The 25,010-nt window shown below is 34.6% G+C and overlaps 1 protein-coding gene across 1 annotated transcript in view; it reads left to right on the top strand.

The window, feature by feature from the left end:
• The window catches only part of LOC140161049 (extracellular matrix protein 3-like), a 182,683-nt gene that overhangs the window by 107,832 nt on the left and 49,841 nt on the right, over positions 1 to 25,010 (top strand). Inside the window, 5 exon segments of the mRNA XM_072184430.1 lie at positions 14,690 to 14,698; positions 14,701 to 14,835; positions 15,560 to 15,790; positions 20,479 to 20,607; positions 23,656 to 23,907. Coding sequence (XP_072040531.1) covers positions 14,690 to 14,698; positions 14,701 to 14,835; positions 15,560 to 15,790; positions 20,479 to 20,607; positions 23,656 to 23,907 — 756 coding nt within the window.

Here is a 25,010-nt window from a genome sequence, read left to right on the forward strand (position 1 = left end):
TGCGCATAGACCTACATCGCAGTTAGACGAGACAGTCTGGATGTTGTTCATTATTATACCAGAGATCACGCTCCTCCACATGAATGGCATCCTACAACACATAATAAACACAAGAACATAGCCCTACTTTCATTCCTAATGGAGTTGGATAGTTTATGTTAAGGTTCAGCTGTGTTTAGATGCAAGTCTTGGGGTGAGATTCACGGTGGTGACCAGAAGCAGCTCGTATTGCCGGGGATAAAAGCGTAGAGGTTTTGCCCTTGTTGCACAGCTTGAAATTTGGACAGCTAACTTGGATTGCGAGATGGCATGCAGCGATTCAAATCGCTGAGTCTGGAAACATTCAAAGAGTCATGCTCACATCAGCGTTTTTGACTATTGTGACAATAAATTTATGTGTATCTTTAAATTATTTTTTAAATTTGTTCAAACTTCACAATAATAACATGTACTTAGCTTAAATTGCCCTTAGTGCTCTAAATTTGCCCAAAAACATTGAAAACAACACTGAACTCACAAGAATGACAAATCTTAGGGAGAATCACAACACTTCATATTTATTTTTGCTTCAGGAACACTGACCATATGTTTACAGGCCAAAAGGTTACGCAGAGTGTACCAAGACCACAAACTCTTTCAAAAGCATATGTTACCATGGCAACGATTTCACTTATCATTCATTTCAAAGAGAGAAATCAACAAAGACAAAAGAAACACTTCTATACTTATGTCGGCAAACATTCAGATCAATATCAGTGTCAATATACGACCGGTAATCAAACACTTGAATGGACTACTTGTATTCAGTGCAATTAGCCCTCTACTGACATCGTTTTAATACATGATGACTAAATTTTGCAGATTTGTTAAATATTTACACATTTCAAATATTCATACAAATTAGTTGCAAATATGGGTACAAATTTACATTGAATTGATCGGGAAGTTCCCAAGATGTAGGGTACATCCTTTTATTTTTTTTAAATAGAAATTTGAAAATCGTATTAATAGTTTACCAGCAAATTTGTATGTACGGAAGCACAATGTTATCTTTGGAATAACACTGTAAGATGGAATTACAACTCCATGGAATTGTTGAATCTTACATTGCATGCTATATCTGGAGGGATGGAACATTAATATACAAATCATTAGTCCTCTGTGACTGATGTGCATTTCTTTATTGGTGTTAACGAATGACTCTGTCTGACATTTTGTTAACATTGATACCAGGCATTGATAAATAAGAAAATGCTGATATTTTAGGTCAATGGTGACATAATATTGGCGCCTTTTGTTTTGAAAAAGTTCCACAGCCGCTCCTCTTTCTATGATATGATTTTTATGTTTTTATAATCTGTGGTTTATACAGTGGTAAAGTTCAAAAGATATGAAGAGGTAAAATATTAAAGGTACCGACAGCTACTCCCTTTTCGGATATCATTTATGATTGAATATTTTGTTATTATCATCACCATTTGTGGTTAAATCCTATATTATTATCTTGGCACAAAGCAAAAGTTCAAGTTTGTAATGCACAAATCACATTAGGCTTACTGCAAATACTGAGATTTATTAATTAAATAAAATAGGCTAGGCACGTCCCTGGTTGGAATGAGTAAAGGGATAGGTCTGTAAACTTATAAAGTACAAAGTAATGTACAATGTACTTTCTTGAGCTTCGTACATCATAATAATTATGAAATGAATAATTTTGATGGATGTAATTAATAATTGAGAAACAGATGTACAAGGGTCATTCAAAAAGTTCTACCTCCATCATCACATCTCTGTTATCTTTACATGCCAGGATATTGAAATTACCCACAGATATGTGTGCGAAATATTCGGGAAATATTTGGAAAGAGCATTTTGGATTGCATTTTTCTTTCTGCATGTAAAAATATTTCACACAATTTTCAAGGTTTTTTTTCTGAACCAATACCATACAATCCATTTTTTTCGTATTTTACATATAATTTAGTATATTCTAAAATATGGTTATGAACTATTTGCGATTAAAATTACTCATCCTACAGTCAGTTTAGATACATCTCTGCAGCACGTACATGAACTTTCACCTTTGACCCTTCTTTCACCTGTGAGATTTTATCATTGACAACATTGATAAGACACATGAATTGATCAATCAGGACACATGCTGTCATGTATGATGGATGGATGAGAGATGGCAAAATGATTTAACAATTTTTACCAGATTGACAGTATGCTTTTAGCATCTTCAATAAATGAATATCCTCCAATTTTGAGAGACCTTTTTTGACCGAAATTGACTTATATAACCTTATCTGATAGGCCTATTTTAACATAAAAGTGCTTTATCTTAAAAGTTTACATCCTAAAGCATCAAAATTTGACAGTAACCATGTCAGGTACGCGACATATTGTCAGTCACAATTTGATGTCCATTTTAGTTGATGTAAAGCAGCTTTGACATAATCACAAAAATATTTAAACTATTAAAGGCAATTCCTAACCATAAACAGATACAACTACGTTTCCTGGATACATTTTGTAAGGTAGCTATAGTGTGTCATAATTTTGGGTCAGCTGAAGAGTGACCCTATTTCGTATGGTCTAAGACTTCAGTTAAATTACTTTCTTTGTGAATAAGAATGATAAAAGAATGACCATCCATGACCTAATCTGGTATGGACTTTCTGACTCTTGATCATGTTGATGTAATTGTGGTTCTAGACTTATTCAGGAATGTTGAAATTGTAGTTCTAAAACTATTCATATGCAAATAGTTAAATAAGCTTACAGAAAATTAATGGAATTGGGCACTATAATTTCCTATTTTGCCCATTCTTTAGGCTGATTAATGTTTGCTTCTGACAAAAAGGTTTACAAATTAAAGTTCTTAATTTGAATAAATTGAAAGTACATACAACCCATAGGCAGATTAGAATCTCATGCCCAAAATCATTATTTATGAGATATCTATGATTAGTAAAATGTATAGGACTGTAGTCTGTAGGTCTACACACAAATTTGTTAATGCTTTATCTGAACACATTTTACTTCATTCCTTCATTTGTCCAATTACACCCTGAATACCAAGTTCTACAAGATAAATGATAACAAAAATCCCTTTAAAAAGAAATGTAATGTTCTTGCTTGTTTAGAGCAACATCCAATTACACCCTGAATACCAACCAAGTTCTACAAGATAAATGATAACAAAAATCCCTTTGAAAAGAAATGTAATGTTCTTGCTTGTTTTGAGCAACATTCAATTATACCCTGAATACCAACTATTAGTTGTACAAGATTAATGATAACAAAAATCCCTTTAAAAAGGAATGTAATGTTCTTGCATGTTTAGAGCAACATCCTGGGAGCAATATGTAGCAGTTTCCTTCAATCTCAGATCTGATCTGGCAAAGGAAGGAGGTATACAGAGTACAGCAACTAGCATAGCATGGAATTAGGTACTTTTTGACCCAACTGTAAAGGCCAATGATCTACCTGAAATCAAATCAATCAAAATAAAAAAAATAATAAAAACTGCCATCCTTGGATTTGACAAAATATCTTTTTAAAAAGTAGTCTTTATACATGGACATGACTGGATACACATGGTTTGATATGAACTCCATAAAATGAAAGAAATATAAAAGAAGATAATCTCTGAAATTAAATGATTGTAATGTGAATACCTGTCAGTATTGTTACCGTAGAAACCGTGCATGATGTCACTGTACTGATCATTATGTTATATAAAATGTCTTGTCAATTTCTTATTGGTATGAAACAGGATAATTTCCAGCTGGCAGTTTTAATCTTTCATTTCCATTAAAAACTGCCAAAAACTTCAAACGTTTTGCTTGGATTCCGATTTTCATTGTCTTTTACTCGTATTACTTACTAATAATCCCATATATTAGGCCAAATAAAAAAATAAACATGTTTCACGTCCCCTCCCGCTTCCTTTTTTGAGGTTTCCTCAAATATTTTTTTATTTTTGAAATTCAGTTATAAATTTTCAAAAAACATGTCTAGGAAGTTGGGATGCTTTCTATAGCCTTGATAAGATACAACAAACATTTTAAGAAGGTTTTGTGATCATTAGAGGGGGTGTAACTCTCAGAACAACAAATAAAAAAGTGCCTCCTCCTTTTTCCAGGCATTATTGTACACGCTAAAACAGCTCCAAGTATGGGTATTTACACCAATTTTGCGATAAAAAATAGAAAATAAAAAGCCCCCTCTTCCTCCTTTTTTTCGAAAACCCGGACGTGAAACATGTTTTATTTTTTACTTGGCCTTATAGTCTTGACACTGAAATTACTGAAATTCAAGAAACGTACAAGTTGTTTATTTTACGTGTATGCCTTGACCTAAACTTACTTTGACAGGAAGCAAGTACAATGTTGGTATTCTTTTGAAAATTGTCCGTGTTAGGAACCGGTATTAAATGTATCAAATTATATATAATCTGTCTGATTGAATGGAATTACATTCATGAAATTATGCATAGAGGTCAGATTTGGTGTACAGTAGATTCCTATCTCAAATAATACAATCAGTAATAAAGGTTGTTGGTGTGGAGCATTGGTTCGCTGGCGGTGTGTAGAATTGGTTCGTTGATGGTGTGTAGAATTGGTTTGGTACAAGTTTGTTTCTTGTTTCTCTTTGTCCACTTGTCAGTTCCATTCACTCACTTAGTTTGTTTACTTTAAATCTAAACCTCTTTTGTTTGATTGAAAACCTGGGTGGTATATATGTGATAAAATTTATGAAACAGTTTCAAGTTGAAGTTTTTTGTGAGGAAATTTAAAGTATGTTATGGATCAAACATTGGCAGCATTTGACAGGGAAGTCAAGTGGCATATTGTGTTTAAAAAGTGCTCAGAGGTGGAAAATAAACGTCAAGAAGGGGCAGAGACCCCCTCTTTGGGGTTTAAACTAAGGAGAAAGTTAATAAAAAAAGAGCCCTAAAGATCTGAAATAAGAAACCTGTTTTATGTAGACAATTTCCTATGGGATAGTTTGCTTATGGGCTTGAGCAAGAACTTTGTCTCAGTTTTATGTGAGGTCCTGGAGTCAGTGTGTCAGTTGCCATCTAGAATATACTTGAGTCACAGAGGGAGACATTTGCCCCCAACCTACATAATGGTGAAGAGAAAAAATGAATTTTATATTGAGACAATTTATTAAAGAGGAAGCCCTGCCAGAGCAGTTCTTCTGGGGTGAACCAAACCTGCCTGGTTATCAAATTAGTCAGTAATAAGGTTATCTCTGAATTTGTCAGGTGCTAATTGATGCAATATAGCATTCAAACGCGTCAATTAGCACCTATCAAATTCAGATATAAACTTGTCACTGATTAATTTGATAACCAGGCAGGTTTAGTTCACCACAAAAGAGCTGTTCTAATGAGGTTTCTCTTTAAAAACAGTGTAATATTAGATATGTTTTGTTCACTGTAGATTTTATACACTGTAAGTTGATAGTGTTTGGCACACCTGTAAGGTGTAAGGATGGATGAAACGTGTGTGCTGAGGTGTCTGTCCAAAAAACCCAAAAACCCTTCAAGTGAAATGAAGGCATTTGTGTGATTTACAATATTAGTACTATTTGGTCAAGATTTATAATAATAAGCTTGTAATTGAACATCTTCAATAATCGTTCTTGAAATTGGGTAAAAACACAAAACATTTTTTGCTGTCATGGTCGGTCATGTACCTCTCTGCCTGGCAGGGATTTCGTCACATTTTGAAGGACTACTACCAACATCTTACTACATCCTGTTTGCTCTTACTTACCATACTTACATCAATACTCTTTCAATTGATCTCTTCCTTGCACACCCTTGAATTGGTTTACTTTCACTGAGAGAAAACCAACATCAAATATACTATCAACCTGCTTCACACCTACTATACATAACATATATGATACAATTATGACAACAAACCAATTGCAACTTGCATGACAGCTTCTTTTTCTTCCATATGAAACAGTTGTGGATAATTGCCTTAAGTGACACTTGTTGTTCACCTTGTCTTAGGCCTATTTCATGTATTTTGGTCCTCCCAAGTTCTTGACAGAGGGGACATTGCCCTCTGACCTTCCCTCAAAGAATATTGAAGCAAATGTAAGGTTTGTTCAGGGCAAACATGTTTTATTTGCGTAAATATAGAATCACAGCAGTTATTTTCAGACTAAGGAAACTTGGTTGGTGGCTATATAATGGTGTGCATTTCTAATGAGTCTTGACAATGTAATGTTTGATGTAATTTATACATTGTTAATATTTTTGAATAAAACATAGTTTGCATAATCTAAGTCAAGCTAAGATAGGTATATTGGCTTTGTTTGTATGTATAACTACTGTAGGTCTTTTACTCCTGGCCGGGACTCCTGGTAATGGAGCACTTTGGTTTTACTGTGCAATTGTATCATATTTGCCAAAGTTGGGCATTCCAAAACACGTTCCACAATTTTGCAAATATATCATTTACAATTTATGTAAATATATGTAAATAAGCACTTAACACTAAAAACAGTCTTTGATCTCAAGTTGTGGGGTATAGTTTGTATGAAATAAAGGCATGTATGGCCCTCATCCCTGCATGGTTAAGGTGGATTAGTCAAAGATTAAAAAGGTAAAAAACCATTGGTAACTTGAAATGGGAAGTTTCAGGCAAACTAATGATTGCATCGTCACATGTTTTAGTTGGATATAAATAAGATCAAACAAGTTGAACAAGTTGTTCAAAACTATGTGTAGAATTTTAAAACCTAATTTTAAAAAAGACTGCAATTATATATCGGTGTGCATACTGAATGTGCATGATACCCTTTAAAGTGTGTGAACAGCTTCTTGTAGTCCCTTGTTTTATGTGTATACACAGTTGCGAATACGAACAAATTGAACGAGCGTTTGTTTAAAATCCTTGAGCTCCTGATCCAAGTAAGCAAACTACATGTAGGGGACATACTAATGAAGTACTTGAGTGACATAAGAATGGAGGGAAAGAGACTTGAGTGATTGATTGACAAGCGAACTGAAGTGAGGGAGTTGATCAGGAATATGCTATACCATTTTTCACCCTGATGTAGCAATGACGTCAATGCGTTTGCTTGCGTATCATCTTTAAGTGTACACATGCGTAAGTACGCCAGTGTTTTGAGTAAACGCTAGCAATTTGAGGTTGTGCTCAATTAAATGCACATTGACATCACTGCCACATAAGGGTAATAAATGGTATAGGGTCTACCCATCTTAGATTTTGTCGACTTCCTTAACCCAAGTGGCCTGGTTCTATCAGTAAATAAAAAATCCTTTAAAAAGGAATGGGGCACCCAATGGAAGTTTTGATGTGATGTATGTCTAAAATGGATTAGTTTCCATCCATTTTGCAAAATTTATTTTGCTTCACATTTTACTTCAACAATCATGTTTTGGTAACACTTTTTTCTTTTATGCTCTAAAAGTGACAAGAACATTCCCTGTAGGTCTCAAGGTCCCGTGAGGCTTGTAGTGCAACATTACGAGATAAAAATTCTAGGCCTACAGACTTTTATAATCTTGCAGATTATTCATGTGATTGTAACAGAGACTAAACCATCATCATCATACAATGTATATGTTATATGAAGTCTTGTAGCAGAGACAATCAAATAATCATTTATATAACTTCTCGCTTACAAGTTCAAAGCATTCTATTGAAGCTTTGGAGGGAAAATAAATGGGGCAGGAAAAGCCTCTTTATGTGTCTTTGGCCCTTGAACATGGTTAAAACAAAACTGCGAATAGGTTACATTGGAGGTTTAGCTTTAAACATGTTCGGGGGCCAAAGACATATAGGAGGTTTTTCCTACACATGGACATAATGCTCTATGTCAGGATCAGGAAATATCATGATGATTTCATGTGACAGTGATAATCACCAGATTTGTGATTTTGTATACTAGCCTATTTAATGTGACTCACAATGTGTCTGTAGAAGAGATCCATTCTCCATTTTGAATTATCTAATCTAGTACTTTTTGTAAAGTAGACAATTTTGTGTGTGTAATTTTTTGCGATTTGCTAATTTTTAACTGTTTCGCTTTTTTTTAAATTTGCGTTTCTAAGCTTCCATATATTTTACTCTACACAAAAGGAATATATTCGCACATTATTATTTTTGCAGTATAAACTGCTTGGAATGCGAAAAGCATGAAAATAATTGTAGCACAAAAATTTCTACTTTTACAGACAGTTAAAAGGCAAATGTTTCACTGGCAAAAATATCAATGGTTGATGTGTGTAGGAAGACAGTAATTATAACCGTTTCCGAAAATGCTTGCCTTTATTTTGTCACGCAGGAGTTTGATTTAGAAAATCTCACCGGAAATGATGATGAAAAATTACAGTGTTTTGTTTCAGTGTACGATTTGTGTCATCATATCATGATTTAATGATAATGCAACATGAGTTTAAAGAAATGAAGAAAATCTGTCGTAGATATTTAATATTTGATGTCTCATGCACCGTCTGAAAGCATTCTGTAGTCATCAACATGGAAAGTCCATTTTCTCATGCAACTAAAGATTATTTATAAAAATCTTCCACCATCACGTTTTAGGACAGTGGTGTTTCCTGAGATTTTCCTCCTTGTTTCTTGCAAGTCACCCCTGTTAGACTTCCTTTTCCCGTACCCTGCAGGGCAAGGTGTCTAGACGCTTGAAAGTCGCGTCGTCAATGTGTCTGAAAAACACAGCCGATTTACAAAGAAAACATGTAAAAATATAACAAGAAACACAAAAAATAGCGGACACAGCTGAAGCTATTTTTGCCTCACCTTGATTTTATGGGAAAATCCAAGCATTGTTCTCTATTTTTCTCAAATTTGCTATTTCGAGTAAGAATTGTATTATTTCTGCCATAAATTGCGGATTATCTTTTTATTATGACAGTCCATTAATAGGACTGTGTAATTTATCAAGTTATTATCCTAAAACATTTGTTTGAATTAAAGAAAAATAATAGAAATAATAATCATTGTTTTGTAACCGAAACTTATTCATTAACAATGAATTCTTAGATCATAAAATATTGTGTAAAAAGAAAATATGTTAATGGTTGGATCATAAATAATAATTTATTAAAGAAATACATTGGATTAATTTTCCAAAATTTGACATTAAGCACCAAGTATACTTTAAGATTCGTATAACTAATGAATCGTACTTATATGTATCCATACCCGTATTATGTCACTATTGTGTAAAATGTATCATTAGTGTCAATATATTTTAATACACTGGAGTATGAATTTGGTTCATTGAACTTGGTAGAATTAAAATGTGATCTTTAAAAGTACACCTTATTTTTGGTACATATTACTTCTTTCATCATGCTGTGAATAATGACTTTTCTGGCACCTTTTAATAAGTTCTTCTGGTCCTGAACGCATTATGTTATGGTGTATTAGTTGTTTCTTTTTATACTTCAGGAGATCTACTTTTCCTAAGTCATTAATTGTGCATATGTAGGTCATGGAGATTATGCAAAAAAAAAAAGAAGCTTAAAGGGGCATTTAAGTGATCCACAGCCTCATCCCCCACTTTTCTCAAAAAAAGTTGAGATTTTTATATCACTGGAAACCTCTGGCTACATAATGTTTATGTACAAAATATTTCTTGCAGATCAATTCGTTTTGCAAAGATATCACGAAATTTGAATTTCGTTCTGGTGCACCAGAACGAAATTACAACGTATTGTCTATGGAGCAGTGTAATACACATAATCATGCATAACTCGCAAACGCAAAATCGGAATCAACTGAAATTTTGGGAATATGCTTTTTTCGTGGATATGTACTGAAAAATGTCATAAAAAGAGGATGCTAGGATCACGAAATACTCCTTTAATCAACAGCAAAAAACTGTTAAAAAGGGCAAGGCCCACAATTCTGGTGTACAACATGCAGTCATTCCTATAGTTTATCAATCCATTTTGGGATCTTGACAGAAAAAGAAGGAAACTTTATACAGTTAGTGATTTCATTGGAATAGTGGAATAAAACATACAAACAAAAAAACTAGGCCTTGATTCATTTATGTATGTACAATGGTTTCTTATTATTGATAAATGGAATGGACAGAATCATTCCAACTTTTACTTACTTCAGTCTCAAAAGGGAAATATTGTCTGATGGGAGTAGCGCCAAATGCATTATGGGATATAACAGTATGATAATCTCAATTCTAAACCACAGTTCATTGACCTGACACATAGATGTACTTTTATCTGAACTTGGGGTACCATACATTGAGTTAACAGAAGACAAAGTTTGTTAATTATGACAGCATGGGTCATGGAACTGTGCAACATAGCATGAGGAACTTGTGCAGAAGTTCAATTTGTACCTAAAGCCAGACAAAATTTTATTCAAATTGTCTGTCAGCTTTTCCGGGATGGCTGATACGGAGATCGTCTGAGTGGCCATTTGCACTAACAAAAAGGAGTGTCAGACATTTATATGCCTTTGAGACCTGCAGCGAGATTTGACGGAATTACGTCAAGTCTTATTATAAAAAGAACCGCAGTGCTGTTGATGACATTTGTGTACTTCCTTGGTTGGAAATGTGTACTGTTTTCATTTGTACAAAACACTGTTGAAGTCTTGCTGAATAGATAGGATCATTATAGATGTTAACATCATGCATGTGATGCTGATTTATTTGCCACTGATATGTAAATGCTACTGAATGTCCTCCTACATGTAGCTCTTTCAAGGCACAACATCCAGGACATACCATTTCAGTCTTCATTGCCCTGCGTAATAATAATATGCAAAATTCTTGAACAAATCCCAATTCTACACACACTTCACATGTTTCATTGATCACCTTTGATAATACACCACACAATCCTGTGTTTTGTCAGTAAATAAACTACATTTCAACTATTGACACAGTTTAAATGGTAAAAGCTACTATGACATGATCAGTTTTCTTTGGATGAGGGATTTCAAAGTGACAAAATGCCTCCGATAATTAACAATTCAACTGGGTAACTGGGCAGGTGTGAATGAACAATGAGGACTATTTACAGCAAATGACTAAAGGTTGTGATGTATTGACACAAATTAGCAAATAATAACAATATTAAGATGTATTGTGGTTTTTTCTCATTTGCAGTTGGTGTGCTTTTCTACTTTTCTAAAACTTTGCCCACAGCAAGAACTCACCTCACATACAATTTAAGAATTAGGCATAATTAGTTCTTTCTGGTTTTTGCATAACTTTTTTGGTTCTTTGTAGAACCATGATTTATTAAGATTCAAGATACAAAGGAACCTCTACTTGGAACTGTATTTTTGGGTGGGCATTTTCTGTGATCAGAATGTTACTTGAATTTGAGCAGCAAACATTGCTTTCATAAAAGCATCCAACACATCCATAAACACATTCAATAAGTACCATCATAATACCTACAGTGGCATACTCAGGCTGTTCCTACCCGGGGTCGGGGGGCTGGAGAAAAGGTGAATTTTGCCGCCACCTTCAGCAGCCCGCGAAAGGTTTTGCTTTGATGGTTTGAAAAAGTGAAGAAAAAAACCATATTTGACAATTTTGCCACCACTTCTTCTTCTGCCTCCCCTTCCTTTTTGCTGCCCCTGCTTTTCCCCGGGGGCTCGCACACCAACCCCCCTCAATATACGCGCATAACCTAGTACCTGTTCCTCGGCTCACCAGGCAAGCCTGGGTGATATTTTGTACCTGTCTGGATAATCTTGGTGCAATGTATTCTTAGTGTTACATATATGTCAGGAGTACCTGTGATATTGACAGAAAATGGTTTCAAGTGTTATTAACAATTTCATATTCGTTTACTGTTTCCTAGTCGGAGGTGTGAAGTTGCTACAACATATTGTTTTGTAATAATGCCCATGTAAAAACATGTTTTGTGCAACTGTGTGTCTAAAGTCGTATACAGACTCCGAGTATTGCACGTACAATATTGTATGTACAATATGTACGTTATTTAATCTATTGCCATTCTATTTCCAGTAATGTTTAAGTTCTAACGAATGTTTGATGACGAAAAATCGATAATATGTTACACACAATATCTAGCAGAAATATATTATCAATTTTACGTCATCAAACATTCGTTATAACTTAAACATTACTGGAAATAGAATGGCAATAGATTAAATAACGTACATATTGTACATACAATATTGTACGTACAATAAAAAGTCTGTATACTGCTTAAACGCTGTAGTGTACAAGTTGTTGATGCTGCTGTTAGAAATGTGAAAAGTGATTATTGTGAAAGGCCTACCAAATAATTTAACATGAAGTATTGCAGCATTTGATAAATGCAATGATTTTCCGTTTAATATGAAAAGCATTTTACACTAAATTTTGTTATTTTGCTCTTGTTCAATTAACAACAAGTTCAGCCTGGCCAAAGATGTATTGAGTATCTTTGGCCTGGCCATTACAGTTACAGTTTGATAGGGTGGGCTCTTGACATCCGATATTGGTAAAGAAAACTATTTGCTATTGAAATTCATGATATAAATTTGAAACTGTATATTTCTGCAATTAACAATTCTGTAAGATTTCCTCAGTTATTCTCAGTGTTCGGCAGTATCAACTCTGTAAATCTACTGTATAAATCCTATGCAATGACTATATAAGATAGGTTCAATTGAAGCATTTGGTTGAATACAACCCAACTATTCATATCCAGGTTGCATTTCTGCATGAATACGTCTCCGGGGTTGAGGTTGATAAAAAGTTCGCAAAACGTTTGCTTCTGAATAGTCTAGGAACCTGTCTTTGTAGACATTTTTGATTGTCATGTTTAAAATATAACCAACTCAGTGTTTCCGACCCATTTCATTGATTTTTATTTACTGATGTCTGGCCAGATAAAAAAGATTCCATAAAAAACTTTAAAGGTAGGCATAATGTGAATTCTCTTCGTTAGAGGGACAGTAATGACTTATTTTTGTAAAAGGAAATCTGCCTGTAAATGTGATAAAGTGTGGGTACTGGGTAAAGGATGTTAAAGGATGCAGGACTCCCCAGGCCTCCTCACATGATGTTGTGGTACCACCCCTTAAAGAAAACAAAATGGCCGCATTAATCGGTTGCCAGGGCTTCCAGAGTGTGATGATCAGCTTTGTTTTATTTCCCATAATCCACACAATGTGTATGACACACAGATCATCAAAAAAGAGAATTATGATGTGATAGAAACAATAAACTTAGTGTTAACATTTAAACAATCATTCTTACCATCATACCTAAGAGAGACCTAAAAAAGAAGATTAAATCATTTTTCTCTTATATTTCAAACATTTTTATTGAAATTTATGTTCTTTTGAGTCACTATGTGACTTATTTTAAACAATGATTCACATTATTTACCTGGACATGATATCATGATGCAAACAAGAACCATCTGGAACATAGAACAAAGGGTGTACTTTCAATTGATTCAATTTGTTCCAAATTGAAGTTTAATATCAGGTTAAGTAATTGGGGAGCACACATTACTTGAACCAAATGACTTGCTTCAATTTTGGAAGCATTTTGTTGAACTTTTCACATAGGCCCCCTATCTTGTTAGCCTTCTTAAATACAATGTTATTATCCCCTGGAGTTGGGTACATCATGAACATTGCAATGTGTATCAGGTAAGGAAACGTATACAATACAGCCTCTGTATACACTATAGCAAAATAAATTAAGGTATTGAGGTATTATTATGTTTCATATCTATTTGATATCAGTTTTCATGAATTCCTGACAATTTTTTTCGGTATCCATGTAGTCCATATGACAAGCAATGAAATGCTGGAATTAACAAAGCAGCATATCCATGACAGGTACCCTTGCCATGTCTTTGAGAATAAATGGTTTTCCTGAAAGTCTGTAAATGTATTAAATAATGTGTTTTTTTTAGTTTGATTGGACAATTCATATGAGAAACAATGTTTCTGGTTGTGTCAGCAGTTTTAATGCAGTTGTAAAATGGCAAGGAAAAAACCATACGTAGTTGGTCCAAAATTAGATACGTTAATCGGAGCGCACTGACATTTAAACAGCGGTATGCATCTTTTGTCAAGGGCAAATATTTGGTGAGATAGAGCGAAAGTCTTTTGTTATGATAGAATAACAAAAGTTATTTATCTTCAGTCGGATGTTATTTTTGTTTACACCTTGAACAAAGCAAATATCAACAAAAGTCAAGTTTTCTGTTTGACCTGGCTGCTTCTTATATGGTAGTGCTATGTTAAGTTATTGTCTATATCCGTTGTAAACCGATTATTATATTTTACTTTGCAGGTTTTGACCGTCGTCGAATTCAACAGACTTGACACCAATGATTGAAATTCCATATAAGTTGGTAATGTATTGAATCTGGTTAGGTCCAGATGAGAAACTGAGACAAATCATATTGCACAGTGTGTGTTATACATAGTAGGGACAAAATTTATGCACAGTATAATTAGTTTTTTTAAAATTAAGTAATGAATATTCATAATGTTGCTTAATCCATGTAGACAAAACGAGCCTCAAAGATTTTGCAAGCGACATTTTGAATATTCATTATTAAACTTCCAAGCAATCACAAATGTATATTTCCTCATTTGCATATCTTCCAACCAATCACTAATGTATATTTCCTCATTTGCATATCCAGGTGGTAATGAACTCCCAACCAACCCTACCAACTCAACTGGTCTTGGATCTCATTGGATAGAGAATACTACGAAGTCAACGAGACCACAAGACACCTGTCTATTCTACTCAACAGACGTGGATATTTGGGAGAGACATCTTTTGTTGGTAAGAATTGAATTTTTGATTCACTGTTGGATTAAAACCCCCCTTTTTTCTTTTTCAAGTATCATAATGTGAGCGATGACCAGATAGAAAAGGAGATCTTTTGTAAATTGCAAGAAAAGCATTGAATGAAACACAAATACTAGGGTATACCCAGAACAGGGCCGTAGCAAGCGGGCAGCCGGGGATGCCATAGCCGCCCCACTTTTTGAGAAATTTGTTATGTTTTTCTTTATATCTATATTTCAATTTGGTCATATATTTCTATTTTGGCCGCCCCACATTTGTCATGGCGGCCCCTCATTTTATAACCTTGCTATGGCCCTGACCCAGAACCTCATTCAAATAACTGCAATATGCCCAACATCTATAGTACATTTTGCTTTCTTGAGACAGTATAGCATCCATGTGTGCTTTTTCAGATTTTCAAGCCACCCAGTGTGCACACCACTGATAAATGTATATGCAAACCAGCATATAGCACATTATGATATAGAGGTAACTTGGAGAAGTAATAAGAGTTGGTAAAAAGCAACAAGGTGGATATGGTGTCTCACCACATCATTCTCAAGATATACCCATGAAATTATTCTGGTATAATAAGTTTAATAAAATGAGACATCAACACACTACAATGTATACTCAATCATCTAAGGTCTGCACTTTATCAAAAGGATGGAAGGAGCACTATTACCTCAAAATTATTCATCCTTTTTTCCCCCAACAGGTATCAGAGCAGTTGATGGAACAGCCAAAGCAGGAGAAGACTTCAATGGCAAGAAAGCGCAACAGGTTCAATTCAACCCAGGACAGACCGAAGGATTATGGAGGGTGCGAATCCTGGACGACACACTCTTTGAACAGGCCGAGACATTTGAAGTAATCCTTCATGATGCCGTCATGGGATCCTTGGAGTACCCTGAACATGCTATCGTCAGGATCTTGGATGGAGAAGATGGTAGGTATCAAGAGGGTGTGGTCCATTGCAAACTCGGCCTTGTGCCATTTTGACCACTAGTCCTACAAGTTGACACACATAATCAACTGCTTAGTGGGTGTACTAAACAATATTATTGTTAAAATGATTTTACTATGATTGATCAGAACAATAGTTGTACAGTTCACCTGTTCAGCAGCTGATAATTAAAAACTTCCTTCTCTGTAACCAACACCTAACACTAACCCTCTAGTAATGATGTACCTCTTACCCTTACCCTAAACCAAAACCCTGATACATAAATGCATCATCTGCATTGAAGTGCTGAATAGTGTCACAAGTTTCTTTGATATGATTATGATTATACCAGGTAGAAAACAAAGCTGTATTTAAACATCTTAAATTTTTGAAAAGCAGGCATAATTGCAAAGTTTTGGGATAATTAACTTTACAATACAAATGCTACTTTTGCCAATTAAACTAAATCAGGAGGAATAATGAGAAAATAAATAACCTGTTAAGTATTATTTAATGAATTCCTTTATCACACTTGTTTCAATTGAAATTCCAAAGTTAATTGAATACGATGTTGGATTGGTTCAGGTTCAATGAGAGATGTGCTTCGTTAAGCAGAAACTCACTACTCAACAGGTCTCAATAAATACCCATTTAATATGGCTGTACGCACCATAAGCAGGACAGATATGAACTCCCAATAACAAAATGCCATTTACAGGTCTGTATGATTTATTTGGGGGGGGGGGGGTACTCGAGTAGTTGGACTTCTAAAAAGTTAAGACCTTTTGGAATTTTTGAAAGCCTCAATACCAAAAAAATAGACCTTTCGTCAATTTTGCTGCTACTTTTTAGACCTTTTTATTGAAAAAAAATTAGAAAGTGGACCTTTGTGGATGGGGGGGGGGGCATGGGGTGCTGCCACACACTCCTTGTGCATGTACAGGCTTGGCCATTTACAAACCAGAAATATCTTGAAAGTACAGGTTACTTTGTGACTTGCTGTGCAGAGAGTGCTCATGTATTGAAAATTAATGCAAGCACGCACCTACCTTGCCTAAAACCACCCTTAGTTAGGATTGACATTTCTTTCAGAAATGGCCCCAAACAAAGACTGATAACAAAGATAATTATGCTGAAAAAGTCAGAATTATCCACTAGGATCCTCTAGAAGCAACCATTTTGTATAGTTCACTGGAAAACGATACCCATGATGCAACGAAGAGCAAGATGTGTGCAAGTTAGTCTTGTTTGTCCTGAAGATAGATTCACATAATAGTTATAAATAAATTTGTGAACAGCCATTCATTTCCACTCCAGGTTTTAAAAATCTTGTTGAAACCTTTTAAAGCCTATTAGCACAGATTGAGAAGTATATTATAACTAAACCCCATTTGTGATCAAAGCCATGGATTATAAATACTATAATGACAAATCTGCTTTACTTTTTTTAAATGTTGTGGCATTTAAAAGTAGGAGGATCATAATATTGGATTTATGGACCATGTCTGTGACTGATGATATTATTATCACTACAAGAACAGAGAATAAAAGCTATAAAAGGCATCCTTTCCAAATCAATTCCAAGTTATGCCCGATTTCATTTGATTATTTATAGCTTATGCTATCCTTGGATAGACTAAATATCCGCACAATTCAATATGAGTTCAGAGATAATGGCATGTCTGACTGATTATAAAAGCATTTATTGTGTAATTGTGTAAAATATCACCTAATACTAGACTCTAAAATTTTTGGATGCCTGATGTTAAAAGAATGAACACCATTTAAACATCTTTTTTGTAACAGTTCTTGAACACCATAATATGTTCCACAATTGACTATTGAACACTGGTGTTCCAAATATGAACGGCAGTGTTCAAGGTGGTGAACACTGGATGTTCAAACCTAGAACACCACCTTGAACACTGCCGTTCAAATTTGGAACACCACCTTGAACACTACCATTCATATTTGGAACAATAGGATTCAATAATGAAACATATTATGGTGTTCAAGAACTGTTACAAAAAAAGTGTTTAAATGGTGTTCATTCTTTTAACATTAGGTGTTCAAAAATTTGTGTACAACTCTTTCCATTTGTCCCCTGCAAAAAACCCTTATTTTATTATAATCAGCAGAGCTGGCAAATATCAGAATCATGGCTAAAAAAGTGTCATAAATAGTGCAATGGTGCTTTGAACATGTTCTAAAATAACTGGTGTTGACTGTGAACTATAATCCTAGCCAGCATTTGCGGATTTGTTTGGAACCATTGGTGACTTTGCCTTGTCGCCTGAATGTATAGTAACTTTATTGTACCCTGCAAGGATTTTAAAGATTCTGTTTTTTTCACTATGTCCTTAACTTTTAAGTCCTGGATAACTATGTTTTGGACAAAGACTGAATAGTCAGAACATGCCTGCGTTATGTGAGACGGGATTTATGCACCAACATTTTGAAGATCCTATGAAAAATTTGCACTTGGCCTTTTGAACTGTCCAATTTCCTTTTTTAGAGTTGTAGAGAAATGCATGATAGATTTGACATTTAACAAACAAATTAGGGGGTTCCAGTTTAGTTTAACAAACAGTATGAGTGGCTTTAATCTGTTAAAACCAGCCTATCTTGTGCGTTGATGTATGAATACTTATTCTTCCATTTTGTAACTTTACACAAGTTCTCAAACTCAAATCTAGGTGGGAAACTTGATAGTTTTGACTACATATTAAAAAGGTTCAAAAGAGTTTTAAAAAAAAAGAGGATTATGAAGTTGAAAACAGAGATTAAAAAGAATTTTGTTGTAGAATATTTGTGATTTATTTTTATTGAGACTTGAGGAAGTGAGGCTTGTAAAGTAATGTGGATTATTAGTTCAAAATATTTTTATTGTTGGAATTATGAAGAGTTTGATGATATTAAAATGCAAAGCTGCCATGTGTACATTTGTATTTATATCATTACTTCATGCAATCAGTGAAATACTTTTGTAATGGCTAAATATAACAAGGCCTTGGCAGTAAATTCGCTGATGTAGGGGCCTACACGCCAACTTTTCCCATTCAATTTTACCAAGCAATTCCCGCTGTTTTATTGGCTCTATTCGAATGTCCTGGTACCACGATGGAGGTCGCTATTGTGTATGCTGAAGAAGCATAGGTATACTGAAAGAGACGTTTATACGTATCGCATATCGCGTTGTGCATATCGCATATTGATGTGGTACGTGTTCCAAAATATGCGATGGCAGGGCAATGGCGGCTTACATAGCTTTGCCGACTGCTACCTATAACTGTCATCTCCCAATCTTGTGTGCTCCTTGATAGGAGAACACCAAGTATAAAGCTGCTACATTATGTTCAAAAGTGCAATAAAAATGTAAAATAAACTATATCAGTAATATAAAACATAACTCAAAGCAGCAATTGCATCTTCTGAACTCTTCATATATATGTTCATTCAGAGGGTAGCTGTGTAAAGCCGATTGATTCCAGCTGGATGCACAGTGTCAAAGTCATGATTAACCATGTTCAAAAAAGTCACTGAGTGCAAAAAAAGTGCTGGTAATAGGATGTAAAAATGCCCAATTGTTCAACTTTATTACAAAGAAAACAAAAAATAAGAGTGGAAGTTAAGAAAACTGCAATTTTTCACAAGGAACGACTTTGGTGTGAAGAAAGGTGACGGAACAGGCAGATTTGAAATCGGATTTTAACAGTTTCATATTGACCCGAGTTATATACGGCAAATTCATTTCTCACTTCAATTTTAGGTGTGAAAAGCTAATACTGTTATATATTTGATTTTCATCATATCCATAGTCCTTTTTATTCAACAATTTTGCAGAGCTTTGACCTGCAAGAGGTGGGGAGGAGAGGAACCATTTGAAATAGTATGAAATTGTTTTCATCATTTCTGCCGTTAAGAGCCCCTATTTTCCCTCTTCAACATTATTTCCTTCGTTAAAATGATTGTGCTTATAATACTACCCCAATGAAAAGAGAAGTATGTTTTCACACGTTTTTGTTATCACTTATGTTAAACAACCTGAATGATTGAAGTAAAGGTTGATGACGTTCTGTGGATTAATTTGTAATTTGGAACATGTCATAGTGTTTGGAATAGGTAGAAGCCAAAAAAAGTTAATTTTTGCCAATTAAAACTAATTCCGCTGGTCAAGTTCTCTACACAATATGTCACAACAAATTAACCAATATCTATAGTTGATGATTCCCTACATTTATATTTTCTGCTGCAGACATTTCATCTAACTTAAGAATTTGTTGGTTGCTAGCCACAACACTAATCCTAAACCTCTTGATCCCTATCCTAATTCTTAACATAAACTTAATCCTGACCATAAAATCTAACCAGAATTCATATCTCTTAAGGTGGCAGCAGCCATTCTTAAGTCTCCTCATACAACTGACTACAACATATCTCCTATAATAAAAATTCCCTTTAAAAGGGAAAGCCAGCCTCAATGTAGAAGAGGTCTTGTAATTAGTTTGGGTCACCGTGAAAGGCATTTTTAGGATCACACTTGCATCCATCATGTTACACGACAGTCCACCAAACCATCAATGATGAGAACATGCATACTGATACAAGAAAAAACATTAACTCCTATAACTCCTATCAACTCTAAAAACAATGTTAACAAAATTCTGAATGATTTCTTGTGATCTTGACAGAGTCCACCGTGTTCATCGATGTTCCTGAGAGATACGTAATTGAAGAAGATGTTGGAGAGCTGTTGATTCCAATCCGCCGTACCGGAGATCTATCTGAAGAGTTGATGATGATCTGTTCTACAATGCCAGGTGAGAAAAAGGGCATCTTATTGATATGAGGTTGAACAGGCCCTTATGCAGGATTTTTTTGGAGGGGGTGCTGATTTTGAAAAAGGGGGGGGGGCAATTTTGTGAAAAGTGGACTTTCTTCCCAAAATTTGGACCAAAAAGGCATAAAAATCCTGATTTCTTTTGCTTGCTATACACTTGCAAATTGTGATATTTTGGGACTGTTTGTAAATTTTGCAAAATAGGGGTGCGGTAAGGTTGAACAATATAATATGGAAGATGGAAATGTGTGGATTTGACTCAAAATGTGACAGAAAATTGTCACATTTTTGAAAAAAAAATTGTCAGCAAATTCGGGAAAAAAAAAATATTGAAAAGGATTGACCAACTTTGACCATTATTACGTTTTGATGAATCCAAGTGTGTGAAAATATTGGATCTAAAACATAATAATGACAAAATTGCATGCTTTTTGCCCAATATTTATCGGTCGTGCCTATATTTTTATAAATCTTGTATCTTGACCTGTGAACCTAAAGTTCATATCTCTCATGATGAGAGTTAAGTAACTTCTAGTCCTAGCAAATTATTTTAGCCACAAGTGAGCTAGGCCCTAATGATGATCTTTGTAAGGATTATGCATAAGCTTATTCAATCACTCCACTGGCATCGCTACTGAGGCTTATTTTTATCCCTATCCTAGTGAACACTAATTAGATGCTGGTTCCTTCAAGTCAGATGCTACTGATACATCCTTCTTACAAATCTCATAAATTACAGTGCTAATTGATATTCTCAGGGCTTGCAAACTTAATTTTAGCCTTCTCATCATCAGGCGAGAGACGCACACACATATCAAAGTTTAGCTGGGGTCAATCAAACAGTTTTATTTCCAAGATGAATTATTTGATTCGTATGGTGGAAGAAATATGTCTTAATTGGTTAATAAAGCGCTTCCTCATGCCTTGGCTCAAGTTGGCTGCTAACGGCTAATGCGTCTGAACTGACCACAAAAAATAGTGAGCCAATGGTGATGACCAATGGGATTGCAAATAATGACCGCATTTCGGAAATTTATTTTGGTTATAATTATGATACGCTTGACAGAGGCCAGTATGACATATCATCCTGTAGGCCTAATTTAATCTTCCGATAAATCTTGTTAATGATTTGCAGGATTATTTAGGACAATTGTCAAACTGCCAGGGTAGCTGCAATATAGTAATGCTAAGTTCAAATAGAAGACAAAAAGCCCTTTAAAAAGGGCTCTACTGGGACAAGGACCTTCACAATTGGGTGGTTCAAAACATTCTCTCAAAATCTGCCACTTTTTCCCAAAATCTGTTGACTCATTTGGATAACCAAGTTTATACAACATTATTTAAATAATGAATCATTATGAAAGGGTATTTTAAATATCATTTTATCAAATTTTCCATGTCTGGGTTAAGATGAATCATCAATGGCTGACCAACATTGAACATTAAGGATTGGTCAAATTTGATACATTTTTGATGGGAATACATGTTTTGTGACAGCTCTTTTCAACAGTTATTAAAGTATTAAAGAGATATAAAAGTGCATCCAGCTTACCTGAGGGATGGATAGAGGATCAGATCTGACACCCAAAGTCTGTTTGCACCCTATATGTGGAACACCCTAGGTTGTGAGTTAGTGGTGATGAAAACTGGACAGATATGAACTTGACAGCACTTGGATATTTGTTTGGTTTTATGTAAGGATGTGAGCCCTATAGTATATGTCATGTAGTTAGAAAACAGGTTGATACTTAACTCTGTCGACTGCACGGTGTCGACTGCAGATGACATGTTTCAAATATTTTTTTAAAATTCTAGAATTGTACATTTTCATGACCATATTTGGAATCAGCATGAAAAATGCATTAAAATGAGTACAAACAAACAATTGGTTCAGTGGTTCTTAAGATAGCTCTTGATATTGTGAGAAAGTATCTCAAAAATTTGGACTTTTTATGTTGAAGTCTATGGCCAGCATGGAAAGCATTATTAGAAAAATACTGCTGTATCATGGACAAATAAAAACAAAAGTGAGACAACTGAGTCAAGAAAGAAGTCTCTAGTGGGTGTTATGATGCGTAATTATTATAGGTAACCTATGCATCATTGGCTGCTAAAAGCTGGGATATAAACTTGAGCTTGTGAGGAAGTCATGGGGCTAGACAGTATTAAACCAGGTTATAATCCGCTAATCCAGATTAGAGGTAGAAGGTTGTGTGTTGGGATGTAATGGCTTTATGATTTAGTTTGTGTAAATTGAGAAGGCTGCCATTTTGAAACAAGAATTTCTGCTTTTTCTGAATTTGTAAAAATGTTTGTAAAAATTATTTCATACATTCAAAATCAGTGAAAATGATCCGATTATTGACAATTTCTATAACAGTCTGTGCAGATAATAATATACAAAGAGAAAACACTGGCTTTCTATCCTAAATTTGAATTGTTCAACTATCGGCATATTATTGTAACATATCAAAAACATACGCAATAAAGCGTTTCAAATTTTGGTACGTGTCAGAATCTTAATGTGTTACATGTGTTATACTGATGCTTATCTTAAATCTTCAGTAAAGTTCCTTTGAAACATTTGACAATTTCTGATTCTATTGTTCTTACTGCAATAGCTGCCATGTGTCAAATTTTATTTACTGATCGTGGTTATATATTTACATCATTTGTTCTATATCTTTATCATTAGATAGACGATGGTACAATTCTTATTTTCATCCAATAGATTTTCTCTTATGCATTCAGTTTTAGTTACTATGATATTTTCTTTTAAGTTATCATGAATTTTGGCATGAGGCAGCTATAACAGTCACAACAATTGACTCCTATTAGGTAGCAATTTGCCGAACTTGACTTGTGAAGTAATCCTATTACTGCAGCCTTTTGTGTATCTAGGCTAAATCATAATGGCTGAAATAGGGCATTTAACTAAAGTTGTCATGTACAGTAAATGTTAACATATTAACATGATAATTTTATTATTATTTAATTCTTGTTCGTTATCTCCATGACCTCTTAACAGATACCGCTATCGGATCCAACCCCTCACCTGTGCTATCGTACATGGACTACATCAGCCGCATGGAAGAAGATCCAGAAAACTTTGTCCGTTTCGACAAGGGTGAAGATGTCGCGTACTGCCGTGTGACGATCATTGACGATTCTCTGTACGAAACCGAAGAACAATTCCAGGTTAAACTGACCATGCCCATGGGAGGACGCATTGGATTACCCGCATCGGTTAATGTTGTCATCGCACCTGATGCAGATGATGGTAAGTGAGGGCGCTATAACACAAAAAAATGCATGCATTATGGTGTGCGGGCATACACACATACAGCTATCACTGTCCTACAAATAGTGTTAACACCAACATAAAGTTTGAAGCAGCTGTTTTACACAACAATAATAACAACAACTAAGCAAACAAACAACTTTAACAGCTATTAACTTGTCTGATATCATTATTGATAAGGCCCTTCACAATTAATTCTTAGTTTCCTGTTTCATGGTTGAAAACCAGTGATGAGGCGACTTTTAATTATTAATTATTAATTATCTTTTATTTTCTTTATTTTAAAATAAGTGGTCGCAACCTACATCAAGCCATTTTGACAAGGAGCATGCATTTAATTATTTTACTACTATGTTTGATTTTATACATAAGTAATGGTACAATTAGGTTCTATGTTTATTCATCATTATAGATGATATGATCAAAGTCAGAAAGTAGCAAATGGTAGTCAAAAAAGTTATTTTTAAAGAGAAAATCCAAAATATAAATAAAATAATTAAATATTTTGCAATTCTCTACTTTGGACGCGGGCGGGAAACAGGAAACTAAGAATCAATTGTAATTGGCCTAATCCAAATAACTTTACATGTACATTATGTACATGACATTTCACTCAATAAAAAATAAGCAAGAATTTGTAAATGAATGGTGGAACACACAATGGACCCTTTTCAACACTATATAGGGGCTGTATTCACATCTGAAAATGAAACACCACATACCACTATATCACATACAAAATCATAATCTTCCAAAATAATTTAGTTAGTATTAAACAGCTAATAACCATATTTAAATTGCCCCTTCACAAAAAACTGCATGGGGCAAGCAGCTTTATTCCATCTGGTACAAAAATGGAAAATCAAGGAAGGGAAATCTCTCAAATTGAAGAATTAAAATCGGTAATATTTTACATCAGAAGTGCAATGATCACACCTTGCAGCTTGCACCACACGTAGGATCTCAGACATTCCAATCTCCAAAAGGCACAGTTCTCTCAGTCTAATATGCTATGTATGTTTAAAGTATGACCTTTAAATGCATTAGGTACTAAAATATCATGCTCAACAAATTGCGGTCAA

Source organism: Amphiura filiformis, chromosome 9 (assembly GCF_039555335.1).
Source record: "Amphiura filiformis chromosome 9, Afil_fr2py, whole genome shotgun sequence".
Taxonomy (NCBI): Eukaryota; Metazoa; Echinodermata; class Ophiuroidea; order Amphilepidida; family Amphiuridae; genus Amphiura; species Amphiura filiformis.